At 42.3% G+C, this 20,189-nt stretch overlaps 1 protein-coding gene across 1 annotated transcript; it reads right to left on the reverse strand.

Moving 5' to 3' along the window:
• Nucleotides 1-1,039: 1,039 nt before the first annotated feature.
• On the reverse strand, nucleotides 1,040-20,122 carry fyna (FYN proto-oncogene, Src family tyrosine kinase a). Its single transcript, XM_061082610.1, has 12 exons — nucleotides 20,053-20,122; nucleotides 10,450-10,700; nucleotides 8,438-8,534; nucleotides 7,691-7,789; nucleotides 7,351-7,454; nucleotides 6,561-6,710; nucleotides 6,244-6,408; nucleotides 5,160-5,339; nucleotides 4,660-4,736; nucleotides 4,184-4,337; nucleotides 2,096-2,227; nucleotides 1,040-1,248 (listed from the first exon to the last, which is right to left on the reverse strand). Exons 2-12 carry the CDS (start codon nucleotides 10,688-10,690, stop codon nucleotides 1,040-1,042), a joined length of 1,608 nt encoding a protein of 535 aa, XP_060938593.1. The 5' UTR covers nucleotides 10,691-10,700; nucleotides 20,053-20,122.
• Between the last annotated feature and the right edge of the window lie 67 nt (nucleotides 20,123-20,189).

Consider the following 20,189-nt stretch of genomic DNA (forward strand, 5'->3'; position numbering starts at 1 on the left):
CCCGTCTCGTGATGTGGCCGTTTGTTTGGCCACTGAAGCAAGACGACGAGTTCTTACACAGCCTGCTGCCATTCGCTAATGAAACATACATTTTAAAAACATTGTCAGTATAATAAGCAGTCAGCCGAAAAAACAATGGTTGCAGTCGAGAGAGGACGTCAGCCTCCCCGTGGATTAAGCTAAACTAAAAGTTACTTTAAGCCGTTTCTTAAAAATCATTTGGCCGAAGCTGAAATGCAATGAATGCACTCGATATCAGTGCAAGATGCCGCACAGAGTTTGGGTGGAAGAGTCCATGACGCACTACGTTAGTGTGTAGAAAGCATGAAGGCATTCCCTTACATTAGAAGAGATATTACTAAACATGAAAAGGCAAGAACAGGTGTTATAAGTACATCTAAGTTCCTTGAGAAGAGGAGAGAGGAGTATTGTCAAGATTAACCTCGTAAAAAAGGTCAGTGGACTCCCAGAAAAACCTCTGAGAGATCTCGGTCCATGATGATTAACTATGAGCATTCCTACAATTATCATTTGTTACCAACTGTGAGCCTCACGCAATTTCTCTACGAGCCGTAAATCTGAAATAACTTTTAACCTTGGATTAAAAAAGAAAACCCCACATATTTTCCAAAATATCAAAAGTAATATAAAAGGAAACAAACAAACAAACAAAAAAAGAGATAAGTAAACAAGCATTTTGTATTTACACTACATACAAGTTACACAACTTATCTGGTTCATCCACGGCAAGTCATTTCATCTCAAACGCCCCTCCCACCTCACAAACATCCACTGAAGTGATGGTAATTTTGCTGACAGCAGTCCGTTCGTCCCTGTGTGTGCATGTGTCTCTGCATGTGTCTGTGCATGTGTGTGTGTGTGTGTGTGCATGTGTGAAGCTTGGAAGTCAAGAAGTCAGTCGATGAGCCTTTGAGATGGTAAGAGCCACAGGATGAGAGAGAGAGAGAGAGAATAACGTGGAGTCTGGCTCTCTCTAGTGGAGAGCCGGTGAAATGACATGAGTTGAGGCCGGCGGTGCTCAGAGATTATCCCCTGGCTGGTACTGGGGCTCAGTGGCAGTGAAGTAGTCCTCCAAAAACGCCTGCAGGTACTCAAAGGTCGGCCTCTCCTCCGGGTCCTTCTTCCAGCACTGCACCATCAGCTCGTGCAGCGAGATGGGGCAGTCCTGCGGGCACGGCATCCGGTAGCCTCGCTCCACCTGCTCCAGCACCTCGCGGTTGTTCATGCCTGGAGGGAGGAAGAGGGAGGAACGCAGATAAATACATGGACAACGCAGCCTTCCAACAACTACCTCCCCCAGATGTAACTGCCTTGTATTTCTGGACATTTCACATGAACCTTGTTTGGATATTTTATATTTTATACAACTCCATCAAACAATCTGAGCAAAAGTTTATTATGGGATTGACTGAAAGTTCTACAGCTTTAATTTACTTCATATTATTTTCATCACATTGTCCACCAAATATATTTAAGTTAAAAAATTAAACTGATAAGATTATCTATCAGCTAAATACTCACAGACTAGATTTACCGGCCTGCTGTTATATGTCTCTGCAAACCAGTGCAGTTTCAGTCTATAAATTTATATATGGGAAATGTACAATATATCAATAACAAAACTCCTAGTGTGATGACATTATATTTATTATATTTTTATATATTTCATTTTGAATGGCTGTATCGCTGAGGTAAGAAGAAAATTAAACCAGTGCCCATACATGAAAAAGCTGGCAGTCATTTACCAGCCATGCTAATGGCTTTTGTAATAATTCTTTAATTTAAAACAATGTAGCTCTTCCTTCTCTTCTGTTATTCTGCTCCTCATGCAGGAGACTTCAGTTGAATGCGTAAGGGAGCAGATGAACACACACTCATTTCACATGTTGTCACAGTCAGCTGGTACAATTCTCTGGATTGTGCACAACGTAATGTGAATTATGCAACGTACTGGGTTTTTTTAGCATACAGACCCATGGCTGTTCTCTCAGAAGACTCACACGCACGCTGCATTAATCAAACATGATTAGAGATGAGATGTGATTACATAATCCACTGGGCTGGACACACTCACCTGGATAGGGAACTCTGCCCTTTGTCACCAGCTCCGTCAGCAGGATGCCGAACGACCACACGTCGGACTTGATGGTGAATTTCCCGTAAAGAGCGGCCTCAGGAGCCGTCCACTTGATGGGAAACTTGGCCCCTGAAAGAAATTCCGAAAAGATGCTTGAGATTTCAGCAGAAAGACAGAGACATAGAATGGAACTCAGTTGAGTTCATACCTCCACAAAAGCCAATAAGTCCCCTTAAATCTTAATCAGGCTGCACCTCACTACACACAAACATAGAAATCGGTTCCCTAACTATATCCCTGATTTCTTTCATTTAGATCCATGCAGGGCGGCGTGGAGGTGCAGCAGTTTGCATATTTGCCTCTTGATTTGAAACCTGGTTCAGCTTAGGTCTTTCTGTGTTTCTTTGTGGGGTTTCTTCAGGTTCTCCTGCCTTCGCCCACAGTCCATAGTCATGCAGATTTGAGTTGGGTTAACTGAGGACTCGGAATTGTCCTTAGACTGATAAAACTCCAAGATTGATAGCTTACAAAAATTGTATATTACAATTTGGACACTTTCTGTTTTTACCTTGTTTATTCTAGATTCAGTTTTTATGCTTATTTCTATTTCTTACTAAATTTTCCCTTGGGTTGCAACTCTTTTTTTTGGCTTTGTCAAATTAGAATGTCCCTTAATGCAAGTTTAATAAAGGTTCATCTTATCGAATGTAGGACGGGAAGATCCATGACTTATTTTCTGAGTAATTGGTAAGAATGTAAAAAAAAAGGTTAAAAGAAGATGTTAAGAAAGTCCCCCAAAAAATGCTGGACCCGCCCTTTTGCCTCGATCCACCACAAATTTTACTGGATTTTTTCTTCACCTAAGTCACATCAACAAGTTTTGGGGGGAATTTCGATTACGCACTCTCTGTGTAAAAGAACAAACAAACAAACAAAGCAATAGACAGGGGTGAAAACATAACCTCCGTGTCAGAGATAATTAAAGCAACATCCTGAGCAGGAAGTAGGTCAGCCCGTCTGTACGGATTTATTCCTTCATCTGATATTTCATCAGTGAAGAGACATGAGAACATGGCAACATGTCACCAGGGAATAAAAAAGGAGAGATTCCATTATCTCTCCTTGTCTTCGTTTGCATTTGGCACAGAACGAAGTAAACATTTAAAAACGCTAACCAACGAGCGAGCGTGTTGACAGAGTGACGAACGGAGTGTGGAAGTCCCCTTGTCTGTGTGATCCTTTCCAACAAGATACACAGTGACAGATTGATTTGTGTATTTAACATTGGCTCTGTCTTAAGTCTGCACTGTGCCCGTTGTGAATGTGATATTCTGTTGTCTCTGTGCCACAGTGTAACCACACATACTGCTGTTTTCCACTGGTGTCACCGGGACATATTCCCGCCCATTTACTGTAATTATTCTGAACATTAGCATGTGTTCTTATGAGCGAGTGTGTGTGTGTGTGTGTGTGTGTGTATGTGTGTGCGTGTGTGTATGTGTGTGTGTAACATGTGTTTTGGAATTGACTGCATGGAATAAGTCATCTGCCAGCCCGCTGACTTTTTCCTCTGACGATGAGGTTTTTAGAAGATGCTGTGGTGAGAGACGAAGAGGCGACTGCAGAAAGGTTGAAGTCAGACAACGGATAAAGAAAATGAACGGGTCTGAAGTTAATCTCTATTCCATCAGTGTGATATAAAAAAAAAGAAATACATTTCCAGAGTGGGATCAATGAATTCAAAGTCTTTCTTATTAAACTGTGGCCGCTGGTTGCAGCATCATTGTAATTCCCGAGTTATAATAAGTGTTTGATAAGTGTTGTTTAAGTGTTTGCTGAGTAAAAATTAAAACACTGAAAGATTTGCAGAAGGATTATGATTTCAACTTCAATTTTATCAATCTAGCGACTTTTATTTTGTGATGCTACAGTGACCTCCTGTTTACATAGTTGATTGTTTTTCATTGGACAGCCCTTGAGATGTTTCCTAGCAACCACATCTTCCTAAACTAAAACAGTTTCATTGGTGCAGCACAAATTAGTAAATCTACAAGAAGTTGGTGTGACCCAGTGGAACCAGTCTACCTTGTCTGGCTGTGTATTCATTGTCCTCGATGAGTCGGGCCAATCCGAAGTCAGCGATCTTGCACACCAGACTTTCTCCGACCAGGATGTTGGCCGAGCGCAGGTCTCGATGGATGTAGTTCATCCTCTCAATATACGCCATGCCTGCTGCCACCTGGGAAACAAGATTTATGTCACCTAAATATCAACAAAGACTTTCAAGGTGATCAAAACTGTGCCCACAGATTTACACCAAAATAAAATTCAAGTGTGAAGTACAATTCCCTACGAACAGGAAGTGATGAGTTAAGGCTTCAGAATAAAATACAAACTGCGCTAATTTTGTCCATGTGGTCTCGGTATAAATTGATCGCAGAGCAACCAACCTTTGTTCTACTAATGTGAAAAGTGCCCTTATGAAACTCACTGCTAACAGCTGGATCTGTTTAAAGTGGATAACTCTCTTAAAAGATGTCTGATCATATTCGTCATCGTACCTGAGCTGCCATGTCCACTAGATTTGGCAGCTTCAGAACTCGTCCTTCTCCGTCCTTCAGGAATTCAAGCAAACTCCCTGAAAAAGGGAAAAAAAGAGAGAAAACAGATGAAACGAATGGATCGTGCTGTTTCAGCTGCTCGAACTCCACTCGGATTTGGATCAAAACTGAAACAACATGTTGTCGTTAACGTGACATCAATTCTGGGATTCCTGCCACACGTTACACTTGGTTCAGACATTTATTTGTTAGTTATTACTGTGGTAACCGAGAATCTCAGTGTTTCTGAGCTAAATCTCTCCAGTTAAAACCACACCTGTGTTTGCATGGCTGCATTGAAATTGTGTTTTCTACAGTGTACATGGGAGTGAGCAGCACGCGATGAGGAAGAACACAAACTGCACTGTCCATGCAGATGTTTAAATTATGCACACAATGTGTAGGTGTGTGCACATATGGATATGCAATATTCATAGTGTGACTCTAAACTCAGCTTCTACCTTTGCACATGTACTCGGTGACGATGTAGATGGGCTCTTCGGACACCACGGCGTACAGCTGCACCAGTTTGTCGTGTCGGAGCTTCTTCATGATCTGAGCCTCCTCCAGGAAGGACTCGGGCGACATGGTGCCGGGCTTCAGGGTCTTCACTGCCACTTTGGTGGTGCCGTTCCACGTGCCTGCATGAAAGGAGAATTATGAGGTTGTTAAAGTTTAATTTACCACAGATTAATGATTGGAAATAAAACCCTGCAGAAATGCCAAAGTGAGATTTTTGTCAAATTAAAAAATTACGATTCAGAGTCTGACAAAATGAAATATCAGAGGTATGACAGGACATGAAAGTAAAATGTGCCGTTGAAATCTACTGAAGTTATGAGTTACCTTGAGATTGTAATATCTGTGTAACTTTATACAAAGGGTAATCTCTATAAATAGATTCTGCATGTGGATATTCAGAATCTGTCAGTGAAGGACAAGATTTTTTGGTCAGAGGACTTCTTGTTTCTGTTTCTAGTTTGACCAATAACGCTTGTCCTCACAGAGTCTGACACAAGACAACACTAACAAGTGGTCACTGCTAAACTGGCATCTCTCTGTAAACACTGTGCTTTAAAAGTTGATAAAATAGTGTTGACAACAAGTTTTCAGGACTTCAACTTCAAGCTAGAAGAGAAGCATTTGGACACTGGATTCGGATTAATCCATGTTTTTGGAAGCAAAGCAGCAAATCCGACACGCATGGAGCCTGTTACTGCCCAATGTGGGACAAATTAAGTTTTACTGAACTCAAATGAAGTAAAAGAACATGTCAGAGACACAAAGGTTGACATAAACCAAGTTTTGACTGGTCTAAAAGGCCGATTCAGATCCTGAGTCCAATCAGAAACCATGGAACAATCTTGATCCAGTTAATATGGACTGAGATCATGCAGAGCAAACACTCCTCCCTGCGGGTAACATTAGCTGGGTGTTCGTTTTTGAATGATCCAACCCACACAGAATGTTTTGCAACATTGCTCACAGCTGTACAATTCTTTTCCATTTGTGCCAAAAAGAGCTCGACAATAAAACGGTACACACCCATCCAGACCTCTCCGAACTGGCCGTTTCCGAGACGTTTGATGAGCTGCAGCGACTCTCGTGGGATCTCCCACACGTCTTTGGTCTTGACGGACAGGTCGGTGAGACGGGGCATGCCTTTGTGGCACGGCACAATCAGGCGGCAGCACAGTCCGGCAGCCCTGGCTAGATTGAGCACGCAGTTTGAATTCATCAGTATATTAAAGAAGTATTAAACCATATGACATTGGAATTTAAACGAGAGAGAAAGCAGACATGGAGTAGATCTGTCAGGTCAAGAAGTTCCTGTATTACCCCCCCCCGCCCATAACTCTCACCAGAGTAGTGCTGTACGAGCTGCTGCAGCGTCTCGAACTGGGCCCTGGTGGTGATGTAGTAGCCTCCACTGTCCAGCTTTCGAATCTTGTAGTGTTTGACATGATCCCCCTTGATGTCGTCCCAGTCCTGGATGGAGAGCGAGTAGGCCCCTGGCACAGACACAAGGATAAAGTAGGATCAGCGACCCAGTGCAGTTTCATATGAGGTCACCGTGACCTTTAACCTTTGACCACTGAAATACACTCATCAGTTCATCTTTGCGTCCAAGTGACAAATGGTCAAATATTAAAGAAAATCTCTAAAAGGCAGAAATTAGATTTAAATGTTCAAGAGGCCAAAAACCTGTTTTGTAAGGCCACTGTGACTTTGACCGCCAAATTCTAATCAGTTCATCTTTGAGGCCAAGTCATCAATAATATGGTGTTGTTGAGAAATCTTGTTAACAAAAACTGAAAGGACAGATGGTCAATAAAATCTGATAACACTAAACCATGCTGGTTTTCATAAGGCATCACAGAACATGTGATGTGTGTCAGTGTATATTTAGCACAATGTGCAAACGATTTAGGACAATGAATGTGGAGCAACTGACAAACTAATGACATGAGAAAATAAATTGAATTTTTTAGCGGCGATGTCGGATGATTTCATCGCAAGCTCCTCTATAAATAAGCATCTCCTAATTTGCACTTTGCTAAAATCTTTATTTATTCCCACGTGGGCCTGTTGCCTGAAGTTTAAAAGCGTTCAGCATGTCGGCGTGCGGGAAGCAGCAAAGTCAGAAAGTACCTTTAGTTGTTTCACTCTCACGGATGAGGAAAGTGCCTCTAGCGTTGCCATTGGAGAGAAGCTGCCTCTCTGCATCCTTTCGACCTAATTTGCCAAAATACCAGCTGCAGGGGGAAAAACATGGGATCAAACTACAATGAAAAACATTTGGTCTGAACATAGTTTTATTTCCCCCAATATTGTAAACTCTTTCTTTCCGTTCGTGCTGCGATGCCACATTTAACAAACAGGCAGCAAGATGAGCTCTGAAATATTTATGATGGGATCTCTGCGGCTGAAGCTGAGACTGTGAGAGAGAGCTTTTGCTTATGTAAAAAAAAAAAAAAAAGGTTCTACTCACTCCTCAGCTTGGATGGAGTCCACCGGAGCTACGTAATTGCTGGGAATGTAACCAGTTCCACCTGTAGTGAGAGAACGAGCCTCCCACCAGTCTCCCTCACTGAGGAGGAGGAGGAGGAGGAGGAGGAGGAGGAGGAGGAGGAGGAGGAGGAGGAGGAGGAGGAGGAGGAGGAGGAGGAGGACAGAGAGTGATGGGGTAGATAAACAGAGACAGATTAAGATGAACACTTCATCAGCGTTTGAACCTAGTGCATCATAGTTTGAGGTATTTATTTCAGGCTTAAATTTCGGATGATTACATTTCAGACATTTTTAGATTTTATAAGACCCAGCAGAAACCCTGTTCATGCACAAATAACCAGTTAAATCAAGTGGATGCATATTTATTGGCTTTGTCTGACACCTCATTAGAAATCAAATAAAAACAGACTACGAAAAACAACCTTTTTATTGTATAAAAGCAGAGTCTCTGCTTCTTACTGACAAATCTAACGAGATGTTTTTTATTCCTCTTACGCAAGCAGTGAGACAGCCATCATTACAATGTGAGAAATCTGCCAGATCTGAAATGTAACAACCTGCATAAACCAGGTCAAGTCTTCACCAGATTACAGACATGTTTCCTCCATCTGTGGCGATGGAAACAACATTTCCTTTCGAAGCGCAGGAATCAGACCTTTCGCCACAGAGGAGGAAAACACGACCGCCACCCTGTCTAATGGTGTCACGCAGATATTTTCACACTTACGTGCTGTTGAGGATCTGGAACCTCTCCCCCTTTCTGAAGCTGAGGTCATCCTCGGTCCTGGCTTCATAGTCGTACAGAGCCACGAACAGAGTCACCCCTGCAGGGAGGCAAAGCTTGAATTGAATGGATGGGATCTTCATTGTGGTTTGTTAATGTGTTCAACACATGGGCTGCTTGTCATATAACACCGATACTAATCACTTCATTTACTCCTTACATCACATCTGCTGCTTTATTTTAGTCAAGTTCAAGTCTCACAGTTTAAAGTAATAATGTTTTCCATTTAGGTGCTTTCATATACGACAGACATGGACTGAATGTTAAGTTGGACGACACAAGAGCTCCCCAAAAAGTGAAGCAAAACTTTCTTGATCACCCCCTGGTGGCTGGGTGAAGTATAGGTAATAAAACCTGACTCCTCCATGTTAGTAGATGAGACATGGACCAAACTAAAAGGTTAAAATACACGTCAAATACATTTTAAGTCCTTTTAAATGTTATAATTTACAGTGTCAATTGCCACTTTTAAAGTCCTTTGGCCTGTTTTTATAATATGTGATAATATATCATTAATAATTTATGTTTGAGAGATTGAGTCATTGATTTACTTTATGACATTTGTTGGGCCTTTTGAAGCTACATTAATCAATACTTCATTAACATACAAGCATTTTTAAGCTGAGTGTTTTCGTTTTATGTCCTGAAACTTTGGTATTTTAGTTTTTGCAGTTGTTTTAGTTAAACAGACGGACTGTGCACTACCCGAGCAACACTACATGACGAGCATTCACAGCTAGCGAGAAGCAATGAGCTGTAAGATGATGGAAAACAGCAGCTCAAAATATAAACATTTTCTTCAGGAGTGAGTGGAGACAAAAGCAGAGCTAAATAAGGAATAAAGATTGGGATACCTCCAAATAAAATGCTAAAATTGTTGAATGTGTCAATATGTCGCTTTATTAACTCGATTGCTATAACAATCAATTTGGAACAAGTTACCCCCGAGTCTAAAAACACAATAGTTACATGTTTAACATGCAACAAAATAAATGTCCCTGTTTTGTTAACAACCCGATAAACCCTGACTCCTCTTTATCAGACGAAGCATCGTCTGTGACCGAGTGAACAGTTAACGCTGCTGGTCCAGATTACGGGGCAATCAAATTTATCTGATGTGATCTGGAACAGCCCTGGAGCCACGTATCTCTTAATAAGCCTGAAACTGTGAAATGATTTCATTTTCTGATGTGATCTGAATCCTCCCTGGACGACTGCTGCCAGGAGGCCCAGCACATTTCCCTCTTAACGCAACGCCAACTGCAAACATGCTTCACAATGAGCGAAAGGCCGACATGGTGCAGTATGCAGAGGTCAGACGAGGCCTCTGCTCAACTTCTGTCCCACTTTACTTTTATTTGAGAGGCTTTCTAAATTTAACTCCTCCATGTTTCCTTGTGCTGCCCTCCTGGAGTAATCTCTTATTCATACACACACTGACTCTGCTGACTCCGCAGCTGCCGAGTGTTTATCTGAGCTGGGATCAACCTTCAGAAGGAAAAAAAAACAGGCCCAAAGTAGCTGAGATGCTGTTAATTTATACATCGCACATCGTATGCATCTTTAACATCTTAAGTAAGAGACTGTGATGCACGTTGCTCAGGCTCACAAGCACTTTTATTACTATTCAGCACAATGTCTGATCTCTCTGGTCGTCAGATGTGCCTCGCAGAACACCGGGGATAATTTAGGTCACTCTGTTTTCCATTAACTTGCAGCCAGTGGACATTCATCTTTAGCAGAGAGATGACTTTATAGCAGTTCCACAATACCAGCAGAAAAATCAGCCAGCCAGTGAGTGGTAATCAAACACAACTTTGCAACTTAGACGTTTTATTTCTCCCTTCTAATTGCTCCATTTGTAATTCGACCCCCGTTTGATGACAGCGACATATCTCACAGTCAGTGTCACCTTGTCTTAAAAGCCCATATGAAAAGGGAAATATAATCCTCACCTGTTCCTCCCCGAGACCGCAGCGTCCCAGACTGCGAGGACGTGTGGACCCCTCCGAACACGGTCACCCCCTGCGGGGCGGCAGTGTGGAAGTTGTTGTAGTTGGGGATGGTGGAGAAGCTGGGGTAGTGCTGCGGCGTGGGGTCCGACCCATAGCGGTATCCCGAGTTGTGCGAGACGCTGGTCTCCCGGTCGTCGGTGAGTTTCGCTGCTTCTTTATCCTTACATTGGACGCAGCCCATCCTCTACTCTCTGTGGGCGAGGATAGAAAGAGGAGACGGAATTAGCACGGAGGTAAAGTAATAGCTCCAAATACCGTCTCCGTTGGGAAAAATTGTGATTCAATATTCCATTATTTCAAAGCTTCCTCTGAGAGCGACAGAGCCTTCATGAAGACACTCTCAATTAGGCTGAAATTAAACACGATACTTTAATGTCCATTACTAATTAAACAGAGGAGCACAAAGTGACAGAGCTGCAGTGTAAGGATAATGTGTGCGTTTGTGTACAAACTGATGTTGATGTGAGACACTTTGGGCTGAGAATATCCAGGTTAAGTTACCATAAAAGGATTTAACTGCACCAATTATCATAGTTGACTTTTCCCTCTAACTGCACGACCACACTTTACACCCGGGCATTGCATTTACAAGTTGGCATGCGCGTTATTTTTGTTTGTTTTACGAGGAGCCGCACGCCCATCGATGGATTCACAGCACAGAGTTTAAATGCACAGAAATAAAACCCATGGCGTCTCATGAGGGAGGCTGAAGCAAAGCTAAAGCAGTTTCTGTCACAAGTGAGGCCGTTTGCTTTACCAATTAAAAAGAGACTGACTATTTCTATAGACCCAGTTATGCAGATTTCCCCCGGCTGTGTCCTTCCCCACATTAAAACGTACAATATAGCTTCTAACACACGACGGACGGCAAAAACAAAAGAAAAAACAAGAAGAAGACAAATATCTCAGGGTGAAAAGGAGGTGTCACACAAGTAGAAGATTCTGACGAAGATGTCAACTTGCAAAGACAACAAGATATGTGAGCTTTTGGTGATGAGGGCAGAAGTCTGGCTCCTGTTGTTTGGAAAGAATCTGACCCGGACCATCTCCAGCTGTGTTCTTCATATGTGAAAAGTAAATATCTTCAGGGGTCTCTAAATCCAAAGCAATAGGATCATGGGATTTAACCCCCATTACCATTTACTCTTTAATGGGACAGCTTTGGCGACAGAACCCAAAGAAAAGGGCAATGAATAATCCATTACATGTGACCAATTCAAACAGTGGAAGGAAAGAGCAGTTGACTGGGTAACTGGCTCGAAGTGTGTTTTTCATTTGTCGTGTCCCCAGACATTGTAGCAGAGTTGGATCAAACCACGGGTAAAGCAGAAAAGACACAATTAAGAGGCAACTTGAGTGAAACATGTCGTTACCCTGGATAAAATCTGGGATTTCTCTGGGTTTGAACATCGTTGGAAACATTTTGTGTAACGATAGTACACAAGTCAACAAGATAAACATCACAGATCTAGTTGTTTTTATCGATTTGATGAAGAACTGTTAAATATAATATCTCAAAGCTCTTGAAGCCGGTTGCAACATGGCTGCGGAGGAGGAGGCCGCCCGACATCAAACATTAGCGGCCAGCTGACGTCGGAAACGGCTAATTGGAAACACACTTGTTGACAGAAGTGGCGCTCGGGGCCAACGCCAGCGCTGCAGCAGATGGAGGAAGAGAGGGAGAAACTCTTGACCCAGCTAAAGACTCACTTACACCCACGTTAACAGCGCACTCACAGGTGGTGCCTCTTTGCGGTGGAGGGTAAATAATGGAACAAGGCGAACCTGAAATGTGTTTCACGGTGAGATAGACGGAAACATTAGGAATAACAAATGTATAATCGATAAAAATAACCAGCAACGTCGCACATCTGAAGATGATTTAAAGGGAACAGTTTGAGCCGGAGGATTTTTGAGTCTCTTTTGATTTGGAGGTCACACGGTTAGTCAGTTCATGAATTAGTTTATAGAATAAAGATAAAAAATATTTTAATCATTAAAGAATTAAAGCAAGAAATGGCCAAAATCTACAGATTCCAGCTTCTCAAATGTGAATCGTTTTTTCAAGTTGAGGAGCTAACCAGAAACGATCATGTCAGGTTTTGAAGTTTTTTCTCTTGGAGACAGAGACATGTCATGAAGGACATGTCTCAGTTGAATTGGTAACAAGGAAAGCTACACACAGTAAATAGCTGAATTCCTTGAGAGCTGTTTTACATTTACAAGCCAGAAAAGGCTGAAGCATCAGAAACACATGTGTAACTTGTTGCACACTGCAACAGGGCACAGACAAGTCAAGTACAGCTTCCAGATTATACTATGCCTTCAAACAAGTTACAGAAAAAGTCAAACCCAAAGCGTCTTAGATCATTTAACAAACTGCACTGATATAAAATCCAAACTTCTGCTTCATGTTGTCATGATATCCTCCGCCAGAAGGTTATGTTATCGCCCCTGTTCATTGGTTGGTTTGATGTCAGCAGGATTACACAAAAACATCCTGAACTTGTTGGAAGGATGGGACATGAGCCAAGAAACAGGCCATTACATTTTGGTGCAGATCTGATCAAATGGGGGAGTTCCCTTTCTTTAGCATTGCAAGTGTGAAGTATGAGTGTATGTAGTTTGGTGCAACTTGATTGCATTGAAAGGAACTCTCCATGATCCAACGTTTTTTCCAGTATAGTGAAAGTCATTAATGCGTTAAAGAGGTCTTATGAAATCTAAAAGATGAAATACATGCCCGGCAAATACAGAATTCACCTCCTGTGCACATTTCCAGTCCTCTACAGTATTTACTCCGCACCTAACTAACTCAAAGATAGGAGCCACTGCAGAGAGAGGGAGGACACTGTAATTCATTACTGCCAATAAAACCCCATAAAGTACCCAGAAGTACAGACGAGCCCGGCGGTAGCTTTGCAGTATGAGCTCCAAGCAAAGCTGAGCCCACAGACTGAAACACAAGACGGAGGAGGAGGACGATGAAAGCGTCTCTAAAATACATCTTGGACTTTAATACCACCTCACATCGTACAGCAGCTTCTTCATTGCAGCACAAATACACTTCAAAACCACACGTTAAGCCTCTGATTTCAATTTCAGGTGGTAAAGCACATGTCTCTCCAAACCGGAATAAATGACAGTTATACTCTCGACATGACAACGTAACAGTCGGACAATTTATTGATTAGGCATGAAAAATGTCCACACAATTTTTGATAAATTGTAGTTTCTCTCTGTTGGTGGGATCTGCAACCAAATTAAATGGGTTCATCTCTGACCACATCATTCCACCAGGTTTTTGTGGAGATCAGTCCAGTAGCTTTTGTGCGATGCTGCAAACTAACAGACACACAAACAAACGCAGATGCAACAAAAACCTCTTAAGCGGATGCTATAATCTTTAGCATACACGGCGACATTCCTGAGCTTTGGAAACAGGGGAGCATGAGTCTGACTGAAACCAAAACATACGCACATACATACAAACACGAACTGGGGCACTCTGACGGCAGCGATTGAAATAGCACCGGCTCCACTCCTGGAGGGATCCGAGTAAATGAGGGGAGATCTCATGTCGTGGTGCTGCCTGTGGGGATTATAAAAATCTTCCTGCTCTTCAAGTAAAAAGGCCTGAGACGAGCCTGGCTTTTAATACACCCGCATGTAACGTGTCTGCTGCAGGGAAGTAGGCCATCTTGTATTGTTTATATACACTAGGTCCCTTCACGTGTTGCTTTTACTGTACAGTGCTCGCTCGGTTAATATTTGCATATGAATCACGTCTGAGTTGCTGCACAGGAGCAATAAAATCCGCCATCTTTGGAGATCAGACACATGAAGTGCGCTCGACAGCCACAGGAAGCTTTGCCACATTTTCAATACAATAAGAGCGTCGGAGCCATTCATCAGTGGCTCTCAGATCTCTGTGATTCAATCTGTCAAGACGAAGCCCTGGATCTCAGCTGTGTTTTCCCTGCATTTCATCATTTTGCTCGTCTAACCAACCTGTGGCACAACGATTCTCTCCTCGCAACACATCAGCACATGGAGGCATCACAACCACGGGGCTCGTTCCCTTTCCGTGGCAAAGCCCGCGCATCACATGACCCGGCTCATCACGCTATTCTCAGGCCCAGATGAACAGCCTGCCTCCGAGAGAAGGACCACACTGGCGTGATAAGCGTGGTCCGATGGGGACGGGGAGCGGAGACACGTAATCTCTTGTAGCACTAGGCGGAGATAAGAGGGGGGAGCGAGGGTGGGCTTGACTGGACAAAAACACACACACACACACACACACACACACACGGGCAGAGATATCACACTGCAACTCCTCATCTTGATTGGCTCAAGATGCAGTCTGAAAGGATGTCAGGCCAAATCTGTTAAATATGATTTATCAAAGCAGTAGAAGGATTCGTTCACATCGGGAAGTGAAGACTGGAGACTAAGAAGACGAAGAAGACAAACAAGAAAAAGTAGATAAAGAAGAAGAAAAAGAATAGGAGGATGATGTGAAGATAAAGCAGAAGATGAAGAAAAAAAAAATGGCTAGGAAGATGGCGAAGAAGAAGATAAAGAAAAGGAGGAAGAAGATGATGCTATTAAAAAAGCAACAGGACGAGGTTAATGCCTCGACATTAATCACAACCACTGGGCTCAAATGGAAATTAATTTATGAAATGAAGGCCTTTATATTGATGCTGTATGGGAACAAGTGTTAATCATCGACACTATCCCACACACAGACACACACACACACACACACACACACACACACACACACAGAGCTGGCAGCCATAATGAGATCCTCGTCCATTTGTATTGAAGCTAACTAACTAAATGAAAAAGACAGACATGTCAGGGTCACACAGCAGAACTGATGGATTCAACAGGAGTCGGTCAATGAAGCCTGAGAAACAGACATATGTGCCGCGTGATGTTGTGTGACAGAGGGTAAAAGATCTGCATGTGTGTAGAGATTAAATAATCTGATTATTAATGAATTATATCAATCAACACATTTTTTTTAGTTTTTCTGAAATGATTAAGGGCTTAATAGTTTATACCCGGAAAGCATGAAACACAAATGTGATGATGTGCTCTTTCGCTCTGTAAATTTCAATTAAAGATCTTTGGCTTCTGGGTTATTAATTGACTATTGATTGAAAAGAAAAATGCATCTGAAGACATCACATGGAGCTCTGGCAAATGATGACGGTATTTATCACAGATCTTTATTTTATATAGCTTAACAACCGATCAATCATTAAAAATATAAATGACATATATATATTAATGTAACTTATTAAAATAGTTATAAGCGCAAGCCCTTATTCATTACCATATGTCTAATAAGGCCTGTGGAGTCAATACAAGTGGCACATGTATATTTTAACAGCTATTTGCATTACAAATCATGTATACGGCCCGTTGAGTGTTGAAGCGCTTATAGAATTTTTTATTTTTTATTTGCTTCAAATTTCTTAGTCCGATATTTATACAAATAGTTCTTTATCCATTCCCTACTTCATTACACAGTTTTTCAAAATGTTCTTATAAAGTATAGGCTGAAACTAACATTTTTTTTAAACATTTATTAATCTGTTATGTCAACTCATTTTCTCTAATGGGGACACAGTGTTAAACTGAAAACAAGCCGACCTGATATTATTTCTGTTCTTTATTACCACCACCAGGGAGGTTATGTTTCCACCTCCAATCCGTTGGTTTGTTGATCTGTCCTCAGGATTACGGGAGAGAATACTGATCGGATTTCCACGAAACTTGAATGGGACATGGGCCAAAAAAGGAAGCCTTTAAATTTTGGTGCGAGATAGGGCCTTTTTTTATTAGATTTTCACTTATCTCCACATTCAAAAGGACAGACATCTATGAGTGCCTGGTGCAGCTTGATTGAATTTAAAAGGCACTGTTGGATCTTGGCGTATTGAACAAAGATCACACTAAAGTAGACAATGGCCGCACAGAGCCTTTCAAGGTTCACTGAAACTGTAATAATGTGCTCAGCTGATTATTACATCTCATAACAAACGTCATTATTTAACCCTGGAGAACTTAGAGAACACAATCATTCTGCAATTCGAGACAAGACAGGCCTGTTCAGTTGGGAGTGTGGGGTCCCTGGACACTCAGGTCATTGACACAAGCCACAACACAAGGTCAAACCACCCACAGCCCTCCCACTTATAACGACCTCATTCAACCACAATAAAACCTGTTATACGTCATAAATGAAATGACCCAATGGGGACCATTTATCGGACGTGTTCCATTTGAAATCACGCAAAACCCGCTGCTGTGTTTACTAGACCCGAGAACAACTCTCCTCCTTATGGCCGCCATTCTCTGAATAGTTACAATATTTGCTTGTGTTGGACAACTGAGTTCATTCAGTGTATCAACAACAAGACAATGGCCACATTTCACTGCGCTGCATGATTATCTGCACAATGAGACGCAGTGTTAAGGCTTTCAAAGCTAGTTATAAAACCCACAGCTGAGCTTCATACAGTATGTATGTGTGGGTTTAAGCCTTAGTGGGCTTTTGGTGTCACAGTGTTCACAGTTGAGTCATGTTGTTAAATCACTGAGCCCATTGTAAACATCCATTCAGTCCGTCAGCGAGATTTGTGCCTCGTACGTAGACATTTTTCCAAATGGCATGAAAAAACAAATTAGAGAAATCTGAACTAATGTTTCGGTTTCTTTTTTTTCCAGAAGCAGCAGCAGATTCTCGCTGCTTGGGCTTGAGGGATTTTTCATCATTCTTTCCAAATCTCATGCCAGTGGAGGGCAATGGTCAGTGCACGGATACAATGGAAATAGCCATACAGCAGCTGCATGTAGGGCTGCAGCACTTAGTTGATTAATGGATTAGTCAGTTGACAGAAAAACATCTGACGCCTATCGGAGGAATTAAATCATTTTAAGCAGAATGTGAGCATGTGTTGCTTTTCTCGGCTTTGGGTCATAAATCTTTAGGTCGCACAAATCAAGACATCTGAACATGTCAACTTGCAATCTGGAAACTGGGATGGACATTTACATTAAGTAAATAATCTGCAGATAGATCCATCCATCCATTATCTATACCGCTTATCCTTTGAGGGTCATGGGGAGGGCTGGAGCCCCTCCCACCCAGCTGACATCGGTTAAACCCTGGACAGATCGCCAGTGTGTTACACGGCCAACATACAGACATCGATCTCACAATCATTCACACTCACGGGCAATTTGAAGTCTCCAATTAACCTAACTCCAATCTGCATGGGTTTGGACTTTGGGTGGAAGCTGGAGAAAACCCACACAGATACAGGGAGACCCTGCAAACTTTACCAATCCGGGATTCGAACCAGAACCTTCTTTCTGCACCACCATGCCACTGATAAATCATATTTAAAAAACAGGTTGATTGATCTATGGAGTATTTTTAGGAATGTTGAGTTTTCACCCATGTCTGTTTGTTGGTTTATTTGTTCGCAAGTAAAAACTACTCAATCAATTTCCCACAAACTTGGTAGAGAGATGAATCCTGGGAAGCCAGGGTTGTCTTTTTCAACTTGACTATGTTTCATGACAAATTTATAATTTAGGTTATCAGACCATGTCCTCTTTTATACTATAAGAACTAGACAATCATGTGTAGGATTGTTTGGCCTTGGTGGAGGTATGCGCTCTACTGTGGGCCGTTCTAGTGATTAATTGTTGCTTCAACAAAACAGAAGAAAAACGCAAAACAAATCATCCCTATTTTCTTACATTCTGAGGTCTCTTCACGGGTCTTTTTCTGTTTGACCAACAAACCGAAGCCAAAAGACAGTGAGGTTACAATCATGTTAAGACACAGTGAAGCAGAAAATCTTAATTTTAGGATCAAATGTTAAGCATTTTTGCCTCAGAAATGATTGGAACAATTATGGATCAAAGAAGATTCCAATGACCTGTGTGTCAATCGCCTATTCCACCAATCTGGAACTCTAAATGGCTTCTGTGTGACATTTCTTCAGAGGCACAAAAACAACTACTAGATATCTTGTAAATAAATTGACCAACTGGCCCTTTATTGAGATCTACACCTTTAGGACCACACATTTCATGAAAACCTGACATCCTGAAATCCCAGGATTCATAGCTTGCGTGCAGAGTAACGGTTGAACTGTATGGACACGGAGGGCCTGAGGGGAAACGTATATAGTCCATGAACCACAGTGTGTGAGTCCTTTCATTCAAAGGTGACACACATCACGCACAACGATTGTGTCATGGAGCAGAGACTGCATGGTGCTGCTGTTTGTAAACCAGCACACAACTGCTGCTTTGAGTTACTGCACATGTACACAAACACACATAGCATTGACTTCCTGAAAACTTAAGCATAGTTACTACTTGTCTAACCTTAACATTTATAAATCTAACATATCCTTAACCTAAAACTAACCTTAACAATTATAAGCCTAACATATCCTAAACCTAAAACTAACCTAAACACTAAGCTCACTATAACCTTACGTTGACGTAAACCTAACGTTAACTTAAACAGAAACTTAAAACTAACATTAATATAAACCTAACCTGACCTTACCGTTAACCTCACCATAAACTAATCTTGACATAAACCTAACCTTGATGTAAACACAACCCTAACCTTAATGTAAACATAAACATAAACCTAACCCTACTGTAAATCTGAACATGGACCTGAACCCAACCTTAAAACACGTTTTCCCCTCAGACTGTAAGGATCTATGTTATAGGGACTTGTTTTTTGTCCCCATTATGTTACTGTGTAAACAGATTCAGGACCTCACAACAAACACACACACACTCACACAATACACATACACACACAGTACATCAACCCAAGATGGATGGCTGCACCTCCAGACCCTTCATATAACCAGATTATGACACCGCTTTAATTTGATATTTAACAGCGTGGTGATGCGATTCCCTTTAACAGTCAGTGACAATTATTTAGGAGGAGATCAATAAATCGGAGGCTGTCTGCAGGCCCCTGTGTGTGTGTGTGTGTGTGTGTGTGTGTGTGTGTGTGTGTGTGTGTGTGTGTGTGTGTGTGTGTGTGTGTGTGTGTGTGTGTGAGTGTGTGTGCGTGGCCTCAGTGGTCAGCTCTGTTCTGCAGCGCGTCCATCTCTGCTGCTGCTGCAACACAAGAGCCTGCTCCACAATCACAACAGCGCAAAAAGACACACACACACACACACACCATCACCACTACATGTGTGTGTGCGTGTGTGTGTCTCTGGGTGTGTGTGTGTGTCTCCATCACAGCTACATGTGCAGATCGTCCACAGTGAACCTACTCTGTGTTATTTATATCCTCTCTCTCTCTCTCTCTCGTCAGGAATCCATCTGGCTGTAGAACCGAGGGGACCAGGCATAGGGTGCACCACTTGAAATTCAACGCAGACGGAGCAGGAGGAGGAGGAGAGGAGGAGGAGAAGAGGAGGAGGAGGAGAAGGGGGGTGGGGGGGGCAGCAAAGAAACGCAACTTACCGCAGAAAAATCACATTAATCCATCGGAGTGTGCGGGGAGTCGATCAGGAGGAGGCTCGCTGGTCCTGTCAGCCTGTCGGGTCGGAGCCGCGGAGCAGGAGGAGCAGGAGGTGCAGGAGGAGCAGGAGGAGCAAGAG

Source organism: Limanda limanda, chromosome 12, assembly GCF_963576545.1.
Source record: "Limanda limanda chromosome 12, fLimLim1.1, whole genome shotgun sequence".
Classification (NCBI taxonomy): Eukaryota; Metazoa; Chordata; class Actinopteri; order Pleuronectiformes; family Pleuronectidae; genus Limanda; species Limanda limanda.